The sequence below is a fragment of the Sturnira hondurensis genome, unplaced genomic scaffold, assembly GCF_014824575.4.
Source record: "Sturnira hondurensis isolate 20B ecotype Veracruz unplaced genomic scaffold, ASM1482457v3 Scaffold0022201, whole genome shotgun sequence".
NCBI lineage: Eukaryota > Metazoa > Chordata > Mammalia > Chiroptera > Phyllostomidae > Sturnira > Sturnira hondurensis.
The window spans coordinates 8,371,466-8,388,601 of record NW_028094832.1 but is presented as its reverse complement, the minus strand read 5'-3'; the positions used below and the strand labels follow the sequence as shown (position 1 = coordinate 8,388,601).

At 38.8% G+C, this 17,136-nt stretch overlaps 1 protein-coding gene across 1 annotated transcript in view; it reads right to left on the bottom strand.

Annotated features, from left to right (window-relative positions):
- The window catches only part of PIBF1 (progesterone immunomodulatory binding factor 1), a 184,768-nt gene extending 167,782 nt beyond the window's left edge, over nt 1–16,986 (bottom strand). The window contains exons 1-4 of the mRNA XM_037034772.1: nt 16,639–16,986; nt 15,431–15,720; nt 7,157–7,257; nt 1,582–1,780 (exon numbers count right to left, since the gene is read on the bottom strand). Coding sequence (XP_036890667.1) covers nt 1,582–1,780; nt 7,157–7,257; nt 15,431–15,682 — 552 coding nt within the window. The 5' untranslated portion in view covers nt 15,683–15,720; nt 16,639–16,986. The remainder of the gene's footprint in view (nt 1–1,581; nt 1,781–7,156; nt 7,258–15,430; nt 15,721–16,638) is intronic.
- Between the last annotated feature and the right edge of the window lie 150 nt (nt 16,987–17,136).

Genomic DNA, 17,136 nt, shown 5'->3' with positions numbered 1-17,136 from the left:
TACTTAACTGCTACCACTGCAGTGTAACAGATAATCCGGATGGATCAGGAGGTATCTTTCATATCACTACTTCCACTCAGCTCTCTCTTCCCACTCACAGTTCTCTTCGGGGAACTTGCCTGCTCTAAACCAGTACAGTGTTCCATCTGACAAGTTCTGATAAAATACAGAAGCCCTGAGTAAATTAGGAAAGGGCAATTAGGGACTCTCTGAAATGCCTTAATATATTGCTGTATTGCAAAAGCTCCATATTCGTTAAGAAGCAAGTCCGAAGATTAGCCCTCAACACAATAAATAACTAGTTAGGATAATACTGCCTGTGAAAACAAAAGACAGGACAAGGAACACCAACAAACCCGAGAGCAAAGACATGAATAACCGGTGCTACTGGGATACTTGATATCTACCATGGATAAAGCCTCAAGGACAGCACTTAAGATGTTTGTTTTAAACAGTACATGCTGGGCAGAAATATTACATTTAAGCTGTTTAAATCAAAAGCTGGACAAAAATAGTGATATATTTTGTGGGAAATAATTAATCTGGAAGCCTTGTCCAAATGAGAACCGACAGGAGCTATCACTATTCCAACAAAATAATAGGTGCTATTTTATTGTTTACTATGTGCTAAGGACTAAGCAAACCATGTTACACACATAATCACTATTAATCTTCACAATTACACCAACAAACAGGCACTCTCGTTATAATTAACCCTATTATAAATGAAAAACTTCAAGCCTCTTAAGGTGAAATGACATCTATATATCATAAACCAGCAGTCCTGTGAAGTGTGGGAGCCTTTGATCCCCACCCACACCCTGAGACCCTTTCAGGGAATCCATAAGGTCAGAACTATTTTCCGAGTAATACTAACATTGTTGCCTGTTTTGCTCTCATTCTTTTATGCCTGTTCAAGGGCGTCTACCAGTGGCTGCATGATGTGTGAAGATATCAACGTCTTTAAGTCTAATGGAACGTGTGCTTATGTAGTCTTGCGTTTTATTCCGCTTTAATTTTGAATACGGTGAATATTAATAGATACAGCCCATACGTACATAAGCATGGGGTCCTCAGTAACTTTTAGAGTATAAAGGGATGCTGACACCAAAACACTGGCAACTATTGCCACAGATCAATCCTCCATGTAGATCTGTGTAAACACCGCATTCAGGACCCTGAACTAGATCCACGAAACTCTCCCTCACGTGACACCTTTGCATCCCACCACCTCCCCTCCCCTTTACTATCCCTAACCGCCCAGCAACCCCTAATCAGTGTTCAATGTCTATCGTTTCTCATGCTCAGAATGGTACAAACCACCAGTTTATGAGAGAATAATTCATTCTCATAGACTATGCCGCCAGTAATGTCAGAGCTCTCTTTATTGCTTGCTTGCTTTTGGAAGTCCTTAAAGGGTATAAGACCCTTTAACACTGGGTGGTCTGAACATCATTCCCCACCTTCAGATCAGGGTTATAAAATACCTGGGTACTTCAGAAATGACGGATACAACGTAAATGGCAAAACTTAGTTTGAAAATACATGTAGTTTTTTTTTTTAAAGACACAAGACACTTACAGATACATATTCAGGAATAGAAAGCTGATCTTCAGAAAAACCTTTCAGTTTCATATATTGCTCTTCCGTCAACTCAAAGTCATGTAGGCTTCGACGAATGTCTCCAGCTTTCTCTCTTAGCTGACGGTTTGTTTCTTCAAGTTGCTTCTGTCTCAATAAAATAGTTTCCATTTCTTGTTTCACTAATTCTTGATATTTTCTGTGGAAAGAAATTGTGGCAAGCTTAAAAACTTCTCAAGATTTAATTTTCTCAGTCACCTTTTTATAGTAACTTAAAATTAGAAAATGAGCTCAAATAGATTTGGCTCTAGCAAAATTCTTATTTTTTAACCAATTAAACATGAAATGACAATTCTACACTCATAACTAAGTGTGCAGCAATACAAGTTATTAGATAGGGTATTAATATGCTTCAAGAATAATTTCAAAAATTAAAATTATTGGGAAAGGTGGGTGGTCAGAGGTGGAAGAGGACATGGGGGGATAAATGGTGATAGAAAAAACTAAAACTATAAAATTATACACTTCTTCTATTTATAGAGTTTAAATCTTAGACACCTGCTTTGGATACTACCCATTAAAGTAATTTTCATTCTCTTGGTCCAGGTACTAAAAGGTATACCTCTTCAAGGTGGCAGCACTGAACTATAATGAGGTAATGAAAACAGTATATGCACATAATCATCCTTCTCAAAAAATACGGATAGCAGACACTGCTACTTTTAGTTGCCTACCCAAAGAGTTTGAGCAGGAGGGACCATCTGATGTTTCCTCTCCCTACTGTAGGCCTCCCATCAACATAACCCATGCTGTTATTTCTCCTATCTCAAAACAAACAAAAAAACAAACTCACAACTTTTGATGCATTTCAATGACTCCTCTGTTTGCCCCCCAGCCCATGGAATAAAACTCCTCAACGGCTGTCCATACTCACTGCCTCCAAAGATTGTCTTTTTCTTTTTCTGACATACCAAGATCACAGATTATTTTATGAAATGCAAATTTTGGAAAAATTCAAAACTACATTTTTACTTTCAGTTTTTAATGTAAGACACAACTTGCACATAACATTTGGCCTTTGGTTATTATTTTCCACTGTATTTTTAAATGATTTTTTAAATTTTTCAATTGCAATTGACATATAGTATTATATTAGTTTTAGGTGTATAACATAGCTAGTAGATATTTGTATAACTTACAAAGTAGATCACCCCGATAACTCTAGTACCTGTCTGACGCTATACATATAATACTGACTGTATTCTCTGTGCTTTACTTTACATCCACATGACTGTTTTTATAACCAGAAATTTGCACATCTTAATCCCTTCCCCCTTGTCATCTGGCAACCATCAAAATGCTTTCTGTATCTATGAGCTTGTTTTTTATTTATTTTTAGGTTCTACATATAAGTGAACTCATATTATTTTTGTTTTTGACTTAATCCACTTAGCACACATAATACTCTCTAGGTACATACATTCATGCTGTTGCACATGGCAAAATTTCATTCCTTTTTATGGCTGAGTAATACTCCACTGCATATACACACCATGTCTTCTTTATCCACTTGTCTTGATGGACATTTAGGTTGCTTTCATATCTGGCCTACTGTAAATGTTGCTGCAGTGAATATAGGGATGATATGTCTTTTCGAATTAGTGTTTTGAGTTTCTTCAAATAAATATCCAGAACTAGAATTGCTGAGTCCTTCTGTCTCTTGTTATAGCCTTTGTTTTAAAGTATCTTTTGTCTAATACCCCAGCTTTTTCTATTTGTTTCCATTTTCATGAAATATCTTTTTTTATCCCTTTACTTTCAATCTGTGAGTGGGTTTCTTGTAGAGAGCATGTGTAAGGGTATTGTTTTCTCATCCATTCAGCTACTCTATGTCTTTTGATTGGAACATTTAATCCATTTGCATTTAAAGTAATTGTCTTTAAGTGTGTATGTATTGCCATGGGGAGAGAAACATGAGTGTGTGGTTGCCTCTTGTATGCCCCTCACTGGAGACCTGGCCTGCAATCTAGGCATGTACCCTTTCTGGGAATCAAACCGGCGACCCTTTTGTTCACAGGCTAGCACTCAATCCACTGAGCCACACCAGCCAGAGCTGTTATTCACATTTTTGATCTTTTCTTCTTCTTAAAGAAGTTCCTTCAACATTTCTTGTAATGGTTCGGTGGTGATAAACTCCTTTAAGATGTTTCCTGTCCATAAATAAGTGGAACAAATCAATGTTCCTCTGTTTCTCTTAAAAATATATTAATTTAAAAAAAAAAAGGCCCTAGCCTGGTAGCTCAGTTGGAGTGTCGTTCTGATTCACCAAGATTTTGGTTTGATCTCTGGCCCGGATGCACGTAAGAAACAACAAATGAATGCATATATTAAGTGGGACAACAAATTAGTGTTTTTCTCTTCTTCTAAAAAAAAATCAATAAAAAATTTTAAATGATCATGTTTTTGGGTAGAGTAATCTTGGTTGTTCTTATCACTTTGAATATTTTGTGCCAATCCCTTTTGCCCTGTAAAGTTTCTGTTGAGCAGTCAGTTGATAGTCTTATGGGAGCTTCCTTATAGGTGAACCTGTTTTCCTCTTCCTACTTTTAAGATTCTTTGTGCTTAACCTTAGCATTTTAATTATGATGTGTACTGGTGTGGGACTCTGGGTTCATCTTGTTTGGGACTCTCTGTACTTCCTGGACTTGTATGTCTATTTCCTTTGACAGGTTAGGGAACTTTTCAGTCATCATTTCTTCAACTAGGTTTTCAATTCTTTGCTCTCTTTTCTCTTTGTGATAGCCCTATGATGCAAATGTTGGCAAGCTTGATGGTGTCCCAGAGGCCACTTAAGCCATCTTCATTTTTTTAATCCTTTTTTTCTCTTTGCTGTTCCAATTGGGTCTCTTCTCCTACCTTATCTTCCAAATCGCTAATTTGACCCTTTGCTTCATCTAATCTACTGTTTATTCCCTCTACTGTATTCATTTCTCCCTGATTACTTTTTATATTTTCTATCTCCTTCTTTGTTTTTCCTATCTCTCTGTTAAAGTTCTGCTGAGCATCCTCATGACCAGTGTTTTGAACTCTCTGGTTTGGTAGATTGCTTGTCTCCATTTTGTTTATTTTTTTCTAAAATTTTGTCTGTTCTTTCATTTGGGACATGTTTATTTGTCTAATTTCAGCTGACCTTTTTTTTTTAAAATCTATTAAGTAGAGCTGCTACATCTCCTGGTCTTGATAAGAGTGGCTTTACGTGGGCAAGTTGCATAGTCTCCCTGGTCACCTAAGCCACATGCTCCACCTATGTCTCTTGTATGGGTTGTACATGCCCTCCTATTGTAGTTGAACCTTGATCATTGATGGCATGCTGATGGTGGGGATTGACTCTTAGGCAGACTGGCTGTGAGACTGGCTGTGGCTAGAATAGAGGAACTGTTGTGCACGAGCTGACCCGACGAAGCAGGATTTGCTTTGGTGGGGCTCTGGCGCCTACTGAGTCTGCTCCTTGGGTGTGTTGTTTCTGGAGGTGGTTTGGGGGTGCTCTGGTGTGCTGGTTCCAGGGCTTTTTGCAAAAGGTCTGAGCCAGGCCAACAGCAGCCACTGCCTTTGCTCTGCCTGGGGTCATTTGAGCTACAAAGTGATCTACAGATTCTGCTTGTGCTGGTCCTGGAGGTTCCTGGGAGAGGCTGAGCTATGAACTGAGACTGGCAGCCCCTAGTGGCGGACTTGCAGCTGCTTAGCAAGAGATGTCTCCAACGCTTCTCCACGCCAGTCATGTTGCCATTCACCAGCTAACCCCATGAAATTCTGAGATCACCAATGACATCTAGATTGCTAATGATCAATTTTAAATTCTTTTTATCCTTATCCTAATGATAACACCTGACACAATTGATCTCTCTCTCCTTATATACCTTCTTTGCCTGCCTTCCAAGACACCACAATCTCTTCATTTTTCTCCTATTTTACTGATGGTGCTTTCTCAGTCTTCTTGTCTGGTCTATGTAAATCCTAGAGTACCCAGTCCTCCTCTCCTTTGAATGCAGAGTCACTTCCCCAGGGACTCAATCTAGTCTCGTGACTTAAATACTGTCTACAGACCAGACTTTTCATACAACTCCACATGGATGTCTAATCAGACAACTCTAACTCAACATGTCCAAAATGAACTCCTGCTCTTCACTTGCAAACCTGTTCCACTATGGTTTTTCCTAGTTGACAATAACTCCATCCTTTCATTTATTCAGGTCAAAGATGTTGACACAATCCTTGGCTCTTCTTTCTCTTTTAAACCCCGCATCTAAACCATTAGAACATCCTATCAACTTTACCTTCAATATATTCAGAGTCCATATACATTTTACTCTGATCGGTGATCAAGAGGATTATTGCAATAGCCTCCTAACTTTCCTCTCAGCATCATTCAATCTGATAAATGTCTAAAGAATTAGAAAAGAAGACCTATTACTGAATACAGTGATTTTCAAAGTGTTCCCCTGAACCAGCAGTTGCATCAGAATCACCTAGAAACTTGGCAGAAATGAAATTTTGCAGGATGCCAGCCCAAATCAGAACTGGAGGGTGGGACCAAGCTATCTTTTCTAACAAGACTTCCAGGTGGTTCTGTTGCATGCTAAAGTCTGGGAGTCACTAATTTAAAATAATAGTGACTACAAGTTTGGTCAGATAATTGTTTAAAATATCAGTTAAATAGTGAAATGTTATAAAGTGAAAAGATAACTACTTTACACATTTACCTCTAGGTAAAATACAGAAATAAACACTCATCTATTAATTTTTTACAGACTCCAGATTTTTAAAAAACATAGACATATGTTTTGTGAGTGTGTGTGTATAAATCATTGTTCATAATTTCCAAGTTCAATTTCTTTGGTGGCAGGAGGCTTTAAAAGACACTTGGGAAGAAATGTTAGAGAATATTTTGTATGGATTTGTTTAATTTTTATGCCCCTCTCCCATGTCTAAATCTGTCTTGCTTATGCTTAATTTGGTAATTTTTTGAGTCACTACTTTTTATTAAACCTTTCCAAGAATTCCTTATACAGTAGTTTTCATAAAAACGACACATCTTTTTTGTATTGCTATTTGTTTACATAATTTTAAATAAGTTATATAATATAATAAGTACAAGTCACATAGGAATCTTTGTGAGTAAACACAGGAGACTTTCGGTAAGCACACACCACCAGAGCTGGAGAAAGTGTGAGGCAAACAGCAGGCACTTCCTATTGGCAGTGTTCAAAGGGCCATGAAAACCAATCAGTATGTTGTGCAGAGCAATTGAAAAAAAGGTTCATTGAAACAGCAGGTTAAGCAGCAGTCAGTTTAGAGAGCTCCTATTGTCATTTATGGTTCACTTTCATAGGCAGTGTTTGTTGAATAAATGTTGAATTTTGACTTTTTGAATTTTGTGGAATATATCGAGTAAACTACTTTTTTGTTGGTCTAGATGTAAAAACTGTTACCATTTTAGCTTATAACCACATGTATTAACACGTAATGCCATTCCTTTTAAGGGCTAAACAGGTATTGATGCTTTTTAAAAACTTACCTGGCATCCTTCTGCTGAAAAGTCAATTGGTTGTCTAATCGCAATGTTAGTAGCTGCTTCTGGTGAAGTGCATCATTAAGTTTCTCCTCCAATTCTTCAATCTTCATAAAGAAGAAAAGGTAAATTATCTGGTCAATTTTATAATTTATTATTAAAAAGCACTTAAAAGAAATAGGATTTTAAATGGGTAGAGATTTTTTTTTTTAATCCTTACTCAAGGATAGATATGTTTATTGATTTTAGAGAGAGGAGAGGAAGAAAGGGGCAGGGAGAGAGAGAAACATCGATCACCTGCCTCCCATACATGCCGTAACTGGGATGACTCCGTTGTGTGCACGGACCGGGAACAGAACCCATAACCTTTTGGTGTAGAGGATGATGCTCTGACCAAACCACCAAGGGCTAAATGAATAGAGGGCTTTTTTTTTTTTTTTGCAGTGGTTGTGTCCGCAAACTACAATCTATTCACACAAATGATCGTTCAACTGTGGTTTGAAACTGCTGTCTCATTTTTTTTTCAGCTAGGCTGTCATTAAGACTATTTTTTCCCCTTAACCCACACTTATTAAGAAGCCTATTGACAACCGGGATTTTATGTTGGTGTCTCGCCCAGGTAATTATTTCCAGGCCAGACCCTTCGCTTGTATTTTATATCCATATATCTGATCACTACACATCATCAATTGACTACTTTAAATATCCAGAATGAAACCAGTCATCGACCTTGCTAATCTTATATTCTTTGCATTTCCTTAGTCACCAAAGCAAAAAAAAACCCCACGTTTCATATGGCAAGTTTTCCCTCTCTGCTTAGTCTGATCAAACACCTTTTTTTTGTTTACTTCGTAAGTAGCTATCCAAACTGTACCATCCTCTTAAATACCCACTGACAAGTCTTTGGTCAGACCCTTAAAATAATCACTTGGGTTGATTATAAGTTTTCTCACTGGTTTCCCTGAGTCCAGTTTTGTCAACCTCCACACCTATCTTCCTTTATTTTACTCAATGCATTTTCAAAATGCTATCAAATATTTTATTTCCCCAGTTTTAAAAAAAATTTAAATTGTTGATTCTACAGAGAGGGGGAAGGAGGGAGGAAGAAAGGGACAGAAACATTGTACGTGCCCTAACGTGGAACTGAACTGGCAACCCAGGCATGTGCCCTGACCAGGAATCCACCCGGCAACCTTTGGGTTTGAGGGCAATGCCCAATCACCTGAGCCGACTGGGGTTTATTTCCCCAGTGCTAATTCTTCAGAGGATCCTGTCTTCACAACAAATTCCAAATTTCATGGAATAATTTTTTGGCCCTTGACAATCACTTACTAGTGGCTTAAAGGGAAACACTGTTCCAGCCAAAATTAGTTTGCTGTTCTCCAAATATGTGGTGCTCTCTCTTAAGCCTCTATGAACCTGATTTTGGAAATTTAGAAAATTCTTTACTCTCTCCCTGTCAACTCAAGCAATTCTTGTTCAAGCTTTAAAATAAATCAGTTTAACTGCCAATTGTTAATAGCGTGAGTCATCAACTTCTTCCTCACTACTCAGTCATTCCTATCATTAACCAAACATGTTCTATCTCCCATGAAAACGCAGAACAAATAACACTCCCTCGATGACACCACCTCCTCTGCTATATTGTTTCTCTGCTCACCATCAGAGCATATGGTTTTCGTCCCATATTAGTCCAGTAAAGCCATTCCTGTCAAAGTTATGAATCACCTCCACAATGCCCAGTCCAATGACTATTTCTGCATATTTATCTCACTTGACAGCATGATTTGACTAAGCTGACGGCTCCATCTTCTTTTGGCTTCCATGGTACTACTCTGTGTTTTCCTCCTAACTCAATGTACACTCTCAAGTTTCTCAAGTTCCTTTGCTGCACTTGGAGCCCTCTTCAACCCCTAGGTAATGTGATCCAATCCCATAATTTTAGGTCCATCTGTACGCTCATGCACACACAGATGCTCACTCATCTAGTCGTGGACTCTTCCCTAAACTCCAATTTGTTACAGCAGATAGTCAGGGAGCACTGGGGAGTCTACCCCAGGACGGCGCAGGGGGAGGTTCTTGAAAGAGCTAGAGAGATGTGTGAGCCAAGAGCTAGAGAGATGAATTGATAAGGCCTTGTGTACTCTGAAAGCTAGCGAGATACCTGGAGAGAGAAAGAAAGCCCTCCCGTCTCTATCCTGATCAGAACCACAGGCTTGGGCAGGAAGGCGAGATAGTCTTTGAGACGGGAGTCTGCCCTCTCAGGTCAGCACCTAACAAGCCTCTTCCCTCACACCTGCACCTGTCTCTTGGGTTTGGTTTTCACTGCCACAGGGAGCTGAACCCACTGTGTTTGGGTTCAAACTGACAATTCCCTTTAGGAGTCTAACAGGAATCTAAAGTTTAACACGCTCAAAACAGAACTTGTATTTTACCTTCCAGATCAGTTTTCTCCCAGCCTTTAATTTCTCAGTTAATGGAGTCAGGTGATGAAGTTAAAAACGCAGGAGTCTTACATAGGCAATAGCCTAATAACGATCTTTTCCTTCTATTTTATCTGCCCAGACTTCCTTACTTCAGTGCTATTTTGAATACAAAAATCAGGATATGTTACTCCAATTGCCTACAATCTGCCAATGGCCTCTCTGACCACACAGTCTAAAATGAAGCAAGGGTTAAATCAATACTGGTGATGGACCATATCCAGCCTATATCCTGTTTCTGTACAGCCCGTGAGCTAACAATGGGTTTTAAATTTGTAGAGGGTTGTTTAAAAAAAAGTATGTGATAAACCTTATATGGCATGCAAAGGATAAAACATTGACTTTCTGGCCCTTTACAGAAAAAGTCTGCTGACTCCTGATCTGAAGCAGCCACTGCTAAGTGATGCTATGCCACATGATGTTGAAGATGCCTTGTTTAACTGTTTTCTGATCATGTCTCTCACTTGAACGTCAACTTTATAAATATGGGACTGTCCTATTCATTGCTACATTCCCAGCAACGTCTCAATAAGTATCTTAAATCAACAAATAAAATCACATTCCTCAGTATTACTACTTTTCAAATCAAGAATACTGTTACTCAAAGAACAAAAAGTTCTTTCTGGGTTACAGCTTTTTCAGTTTCAACTGACTTTTTTTTAAGCATATCTTATTGATTATGCCATTACAGTTGTCCCATTTTTTTCCTACTCTTTATCACTCTCTGCCTTGTATCCCCTTCCCTCGAGCAATCTCCCACCTTAGTTGATGTCCATAGGTCATACATATTATTTCTTTGGCGTCTTCGTTTCCTATACTATTCTTAACCTCCCCCTATTTTGTTTTAAAGGTGCTTTTTTAAAAAAAAAAGATTTTATTTATTTATCTTTAGAGGGGAAAGGAAGGAGAGGGGGAGAGAAGTTTCAATGTATGGTTGCCTCTCATGCTTCCCCTACTGGGGACCTGGCCTGCAACCCAGGCATGTGCCCTAACTGGGAATCGAACCATGATCCTTTGATTTGCAGGCCCACACTCAAACCACTGAGCTACTCAAGCCAGGGCAACCTCCCCCTATTTTGTATCTACCATTCATGCTTCTTATTCCCTGTACCTTTTTCCCTATTCTCCCACCTCCCAAATAACCCTCTGTGCAATTTCCATTTCTATGATTCTGTTCCTGTTGTTTGCTTAGTTTGTTTTTGTTAGGCTCAGTTGTTGATAGTTGTGAGTTTGTTGTCATTTTACTGTTTATATTTTTGACCATCTTCTTTTTCTTAGTAAGTCCCTTTAACATTTCATATAATAAGGGCTTGGTGATGATGAACTCCTTTAGTTTTACCTTACCTGAGAAGCACTTTATTTGCTTTTCCATTCTAAATGATAGTTTTGCTGGTTGAAGTAATCTTGGATGTAGGTCTTTGCTTTTCATGACTTTGGATACTTCTTTCCAGCCCCTTCCTGCCCCTAAGGTTTCTTTTGAGAAATCAGCTGATAGTCTTACGGGAGCTCCTTTGTAGATAACTTTCCCCTTTTCTCTTGCTGCTTTTAAGATTCTCTCCTTATCTTTAATCTTGGGTAATTTAATTATGATGTGTCTTGGTGTGTTCCTCTATAGGTCCAATTTCTTTGGGATTCTCTGAGGGGAGATGTGATCTGCTTGGGGAGGAGAGGTGGCTATTTTCCCAGAGGAAAAAGGTGGTGAGCAGTGGCCAGTTTCTCACGGGAAAAGGGCATTGAGCTCTCTCCTCTAGGGGCTTTTATTGGGTTGTAATACACAGGAATACAGGGTGGCAAGGATCAAACAGTAGATAACATTTCAAAGAAATCTGAGGGCTTAGTCTGAGTCAGAGTCTGTCAGGAACAGAGTTTTAGGGTTTCCTGCTTGAACCCTTAACAAATGAATAAAAGCACTCTTAGCAGAGCAGATTTCACAGGTTTATCAGGAAGTCTTTGTGATGCCAGATTTTTCCCCAGGACATGCTCTAGCAAGGCAAGGAGCTGCACCCCCCTTCCTCCATCAGGTATTCAGGCTTAAGGGGATTAGAGCCAGGAAGCACTTCTCCCAGAGGACATGGGGACTTGGACTATGTCAAAGCTGGGGGGCGAGAGTCCTTTGCTCTTTGTTGCAGCCCCTGAGTCCTTCCATGAAGGCCTCCCAAATGATCGAGTCTGGCTTAGGTTGTCCCCCGCTATGAGGGGTCTTATCTGTCACTGACTTCCAAACAAGCTCTGGGAGCAGGGAGAAGAAACTGAGGCAGTGTTTGCTATTAGAGACAAGCTTTGTCTCCTGTGGCTCACATTCTAAAGGTCATCCCTCGCCCTTAGCCACAAGGGGTCGAGATAAAATTCCTAGAACCAGGCAGAGCGGTCTACAACAATAGTCTAGTATTGGGAAAGTAGTCTAGTCTAGTCTAGTATCTAGTCTAGGAAAATTTAGTTTTGGGAATGCTAGAATGTGAGATTTTCATCTTTGTATTCCCAAGGCTCTGCACTGGTAAGCTTTAGAGATTCAATTAATGGCTAAAAATACATCTTTTATTGATCTCAAACTTACACTTTCTCAAATTTTACATCTCTGAAGGTGGAATGCATCTTATGATCTAAAACACGTAACAGTTTAACTTGGCAGTTTTTAAACTCAGCAATACATGCAATGACCCATTTACAATGAAGGTGCCTTGGATTAAATGAATTAAAGGGAGACTAATTCTTCTACCATATGATATTTCTTCATACATGTGTCAGCAAACATTTTACCTCCAAGGGTTCTCAGACTAAGCAGAATAACAACAGACAAAACAAAACAAAACCAAACAACAAAAAAAACGCCTCATAAGAATGTAGAGTAAGGCAGTTTATTACGGAGAGCAGTTCGGCAGAACACTAACTTAAACTAAATATACATATACCTTATGAGCCAGAAACTTTGCTCTTGACTATATATGTCAAAGAAATGTTCGCACAGAAGAGAAATGTCTACAGAGGGCCAATGCTGCATGTGGTGGCAAGGAGTAAGAGGTAGTCTGCGGGCCTATCGTTGTGTGAGTTGATGGATAAATTGGTGGACAGAATTACGTGGAAGTTGGAACAGATGACTAGATATACATGAAGTAATAGAAATGATTTAAATGCAGGGCTGAATAGAAGACAATTATAAAAGATACAAAATCTAAAACAAAACATGCAATTTACATTTACGCAAAGGAAAAATACGATACCCATTTTCAAAAGTAAGTGTTTTACAAATAATTAAAATTAAAATAGTTGCATAGAGAGGTGGACTGGAAATAAGCTATGGAAATAAAAGAAATCAATATACAAAGTAAAAAGTGACCTTGCATAGATCAATGATTTATGTGTAATACTCAGGAATATGATTGTCTTCTACATTTGCAGCCCAAGTAAAAGGCCACAATAAAATAACTGAACTAAGCACCATGGGTATAAAAATAATATAGTGCTGAATAAATGTAGCCACCTCCATTATTTTGTTAGACACCAAGCATCTAAGAGCTTACATGTATTGATTAATTTAATTCTTCCCAACAACTCTATTTAGTAAATACTATTATTATTCTTATTCCCCAGGAAATCAGGAACAAAAAAAGTTAAGAAATTTTCCCAAAGTAATGAGTAGGGCTGAAATTCAAACCCAAATCGTGTGTATCTAGAACTGTAGCTCTGATCTGATAACACTAGACAGCCTCTCATTTCTATAATGTAAAGGCTATGGTTTTTTTTTTAAAAAGAAGCCATTCATAACCCAGCACAGTGCAAGTTGAAAACAATGTTAAAAATGGCCTTCAAAACCCTGTAAGTCTGGATGACACTTAAAAAATATCTTTTGACTGAGTGGGTGGATTAATGAATGGGAGACTTACCTCGGGCTTCTTCAATGAGTAGCATAAATAGAGATCTTGATGGGTGAAGATATATAAGCCAGTAGCATTACAGAAGTCCATGTAGGGAGTGAAAGCATTATGAGTAAAGGAATAGATACAGGAAGCCACTGGATACATTGCTAAAACACCAAGTGACTGAGTGTTGGTAGGTGACTGTATAGAGAACCTAAGTGTTAGGAGATGCGCTTGGATAGAGTATGGGCTTTACTCAGACTTCTTGATATGAATCCTGCTGCCTCCATCACTTCTATCTGAATGGTTTCATTATAGTATTAACCATTTGGTGCTCTATCTTATCAGGAGCAAAATGGGGTTCATTCCCTCATTTAAGAAATAGCTGAGCACTTATTATGTGCCAGGAACTGATCTAGGTGGCAATGCACAGTGAATACAAAGAAATCCCTGGTTCCCATGAACATCACAGTCTATTAAAAGAGACAAATACCAAAGCAACAAACAGAGTTGGGTAGTCCTATGAACGTATACATAAGACACAGAACATAAAGGGGGGTGGTTAAAAATGAGGATATTATTTTAGCTGAGAATTGCAACAACAACGAATATTTACTGTGTGCTTACTAAGTATCAGGCACTATTCTAACTTAGTCTATTGATTCATTTAAGATGACTGCTCCTTTATAACAGCCCCCCATCCCAAAGCACCTATATCTCAAAGAGTTATAAGGCTCAAACATAAAAACATATGAAAAATGACTAATACAGAATAAGCATTCAATAAATGTTAGTTATTGATATTAAAATAAAATTGCCTAAACTATTTGTTTACTTGCAGTTTAGGCTTGCAGTTTAGGCCCTGGCTGGTGTAGCTCAGTGGATTGAGCGCGGGCCTGCGAACCACACAATCATGGTTTGATTCTCAGTCAGGGCACATGCCAGGGTTGCAGGCCAGTTCCCCAAAGAAAACTCACGAGAGGCAACCATACATTGATGTTTCTCTCCTTTTCTCCTTCCCTTCCTCTCTAAAGATAAATAAATAAAATCTTTAAAAAAATAAGACTTGCAATTTAGGATGCTTTATTTTTCCTAGAAGCAATGGATTCTGAAGTACATTAGTATACAAAGGCAAAGGCTGAAATTGTAGACTGACTTAGCAAGAGAGAAGGTATAACTGAAACAACCAAATGGGAGGGGAAGATAGGAGGAGATGGGATAATGAGCAAAGGTGGAGGGTTTGCTGTTGGAAAGATTTTTCTCAGGACAGAAGTAGTAAAGTTAAAAAGTATCTCCTGTCTTTCTGAAATCACTATAAATTTCTTATGGCTAGTGACAATGTTATGAGGTCTTATATACAATACTGTGTAATTATAAATAGCCATACAAAGCAGAGAAACAAGGACCAAGATATCTCTTCTTATTTGGCGAACACCACTTGTTAAAGACTATGGTTCTTGAATCTATGCTTGGTACTATGTCACAGTAACTATCAAATTGAAAGACAAATATAGTAAATATCAAACAAAAAGACACCAAAGAAACCAAATCTCCAAGACAGAGAACTATAAAGATTCAATAATAATTATGATCTTGACTCTTCCCTACCAAACTAATCACATCAGGGTTAGTTCTCAACGAAGCAGATAACTTGGCTAGGGGAAAAAACCTACAAAAACACACCTCATACATGCTAGATTTAAAAAATTGAGACTACAGAAGCAATTCATCCTTGCCCACTTTTAAGTCACCCTTTCTTTCAACACTTTTGATACACAGAAATATTATTCACATACACCCCTTTCGAAAACTAGCTTTCAAAAGCTATGCAGGGAAATATAATTATCTCAAGTTAAAATTACATAAATATTTAATTCCTATTTATCTGCAGCTTGAAAATAATAAATCAATTAATTACATATCAAAATTTACACTGATCTTACCTTTGTAAGATAGTCTACTTTCAAATTGTCGATCATCATGTTTTTCTGGGATAGCTCTATTTTCAGTAACTGAATATTATGAAGTAGTTCTTTCCGTTCGATTAGCTGCCTGGTGATTTTGATTTTACCATCTCGCTCTTCTGATGAGGAAATGTCATCTGTAGGAACGGTTGTTTCCAAACTAATATCTTCAGATTCCAGAGAGCTGGAGACATTAATTTTTTTTGATGCCTTGGCAATTTTTTGAGACATTGCGGGTCAGTTTTCTTCTCTGATTCTATTTCAATTTTCTGTAGGTTAAAAAACATGTTTAAATGACTTAAACATTCTCTGTGGGAAGCATATTAAAGAGATACTAAGGATTCCCTAAGTAATTATTAGACAATCTAAGGATCCCAAATCTAGGACAGATTAGTAAATTACTGCTCAAAGCAAACATATTAAGTCAAACTCATTAAATCCTATTATGAACTCAAGCACTTGGATGAATACGAAACCCAGTTTTCAGGGGGAGGAATCTTATTTGGCATAAACGAAGAAATTTATTAGATAAAGGATAACGCTCTAATGCCACTGATGCCACTAACAAAATCAACACATGTTCAATATTAGAGAAATCACTTTTGAGTTGCTCAAGGGAACTTTATACAGAGATAGAACTTAGAATTTTGCTGGATAAGGGGAGCGGCAGTAAAAAGGGAAGAGCATGCGGGTGTTAGAGTGAGGTGGTGCACGTGTAAAACACAGTGGGAGATAGTGATTGTCAGGCTGGGGCCAAGTCTTTGTGAATGAGAGCAGAGACTCCCTCACCCTCCCCAAACACAGACACACACCGTAATAATCAAGAATGTGAAAGGCCTTGAATATCAAATGTGTTCGAAATTTATTCTGCAGGCAATGAGGCACCACTAAAGACTTTTTAAAAGGAGAAGCACTTTTTATAGGCTTACAGATTGCAGAATGAAAACAAGAGGGTAGAAGAGAAAAACTCAGAAATTCTAACTTTTTACCCCTTTAAAAGAATTTCTGCAATTTCTGTTTTAATACTGCGCGATATAATGAATTATTTACGGTATTGCAGATATCAGTTTTTCTAAATGGAACGATGTGTGTGGAGGGTAAACGGTAAGAACTTTAGCCAGACCGGCTTCCCCCTTTTTAAAGAGCAAAGAATAATAGGTGAAATCAAAGACAGGCAACAACATCACCTGGACTACAAAGGATCTGGGACACAGACTGGCCACACATGCGGGGTGAGGACTAAAACGCAAACTTGGCAGCAACGGAGAAGTCCTTGCCCCGAGCGTGAAAGGAAGGGATAGCCAAGAGCAACGTCGATAGCTTCAATTACTCCACGTCGCAGGCTGTACTGGCCACCACTGCCGCTACTCCAAGGAGCTGAAGGCGTCTTTAGGCTGCAGCTTAGCTTGCACCTCAACAACGAATCTCAAACCGGGGACCGTTTGAGCCCGTAACCAGGACAACCATTGCTGAGTCCCGAGGAAGTCTGCAGAAAGAGGCAGCGAGCAGAGGCCCCAGCGCCGGAACTTACCCCGGACCCGCCCCGGCGCGGGAAGCGATGCATGTTGGGAGCTGAGGTCCAGCGGCGGGCCCCGCCTACATCGAGGTGGGAAATGGCTCCGGGGTCCGCCCACCCTCGCACGCTCCTCGCTTTCGTCCAATTCTCGCAGCCGTCAGAGAGCCAA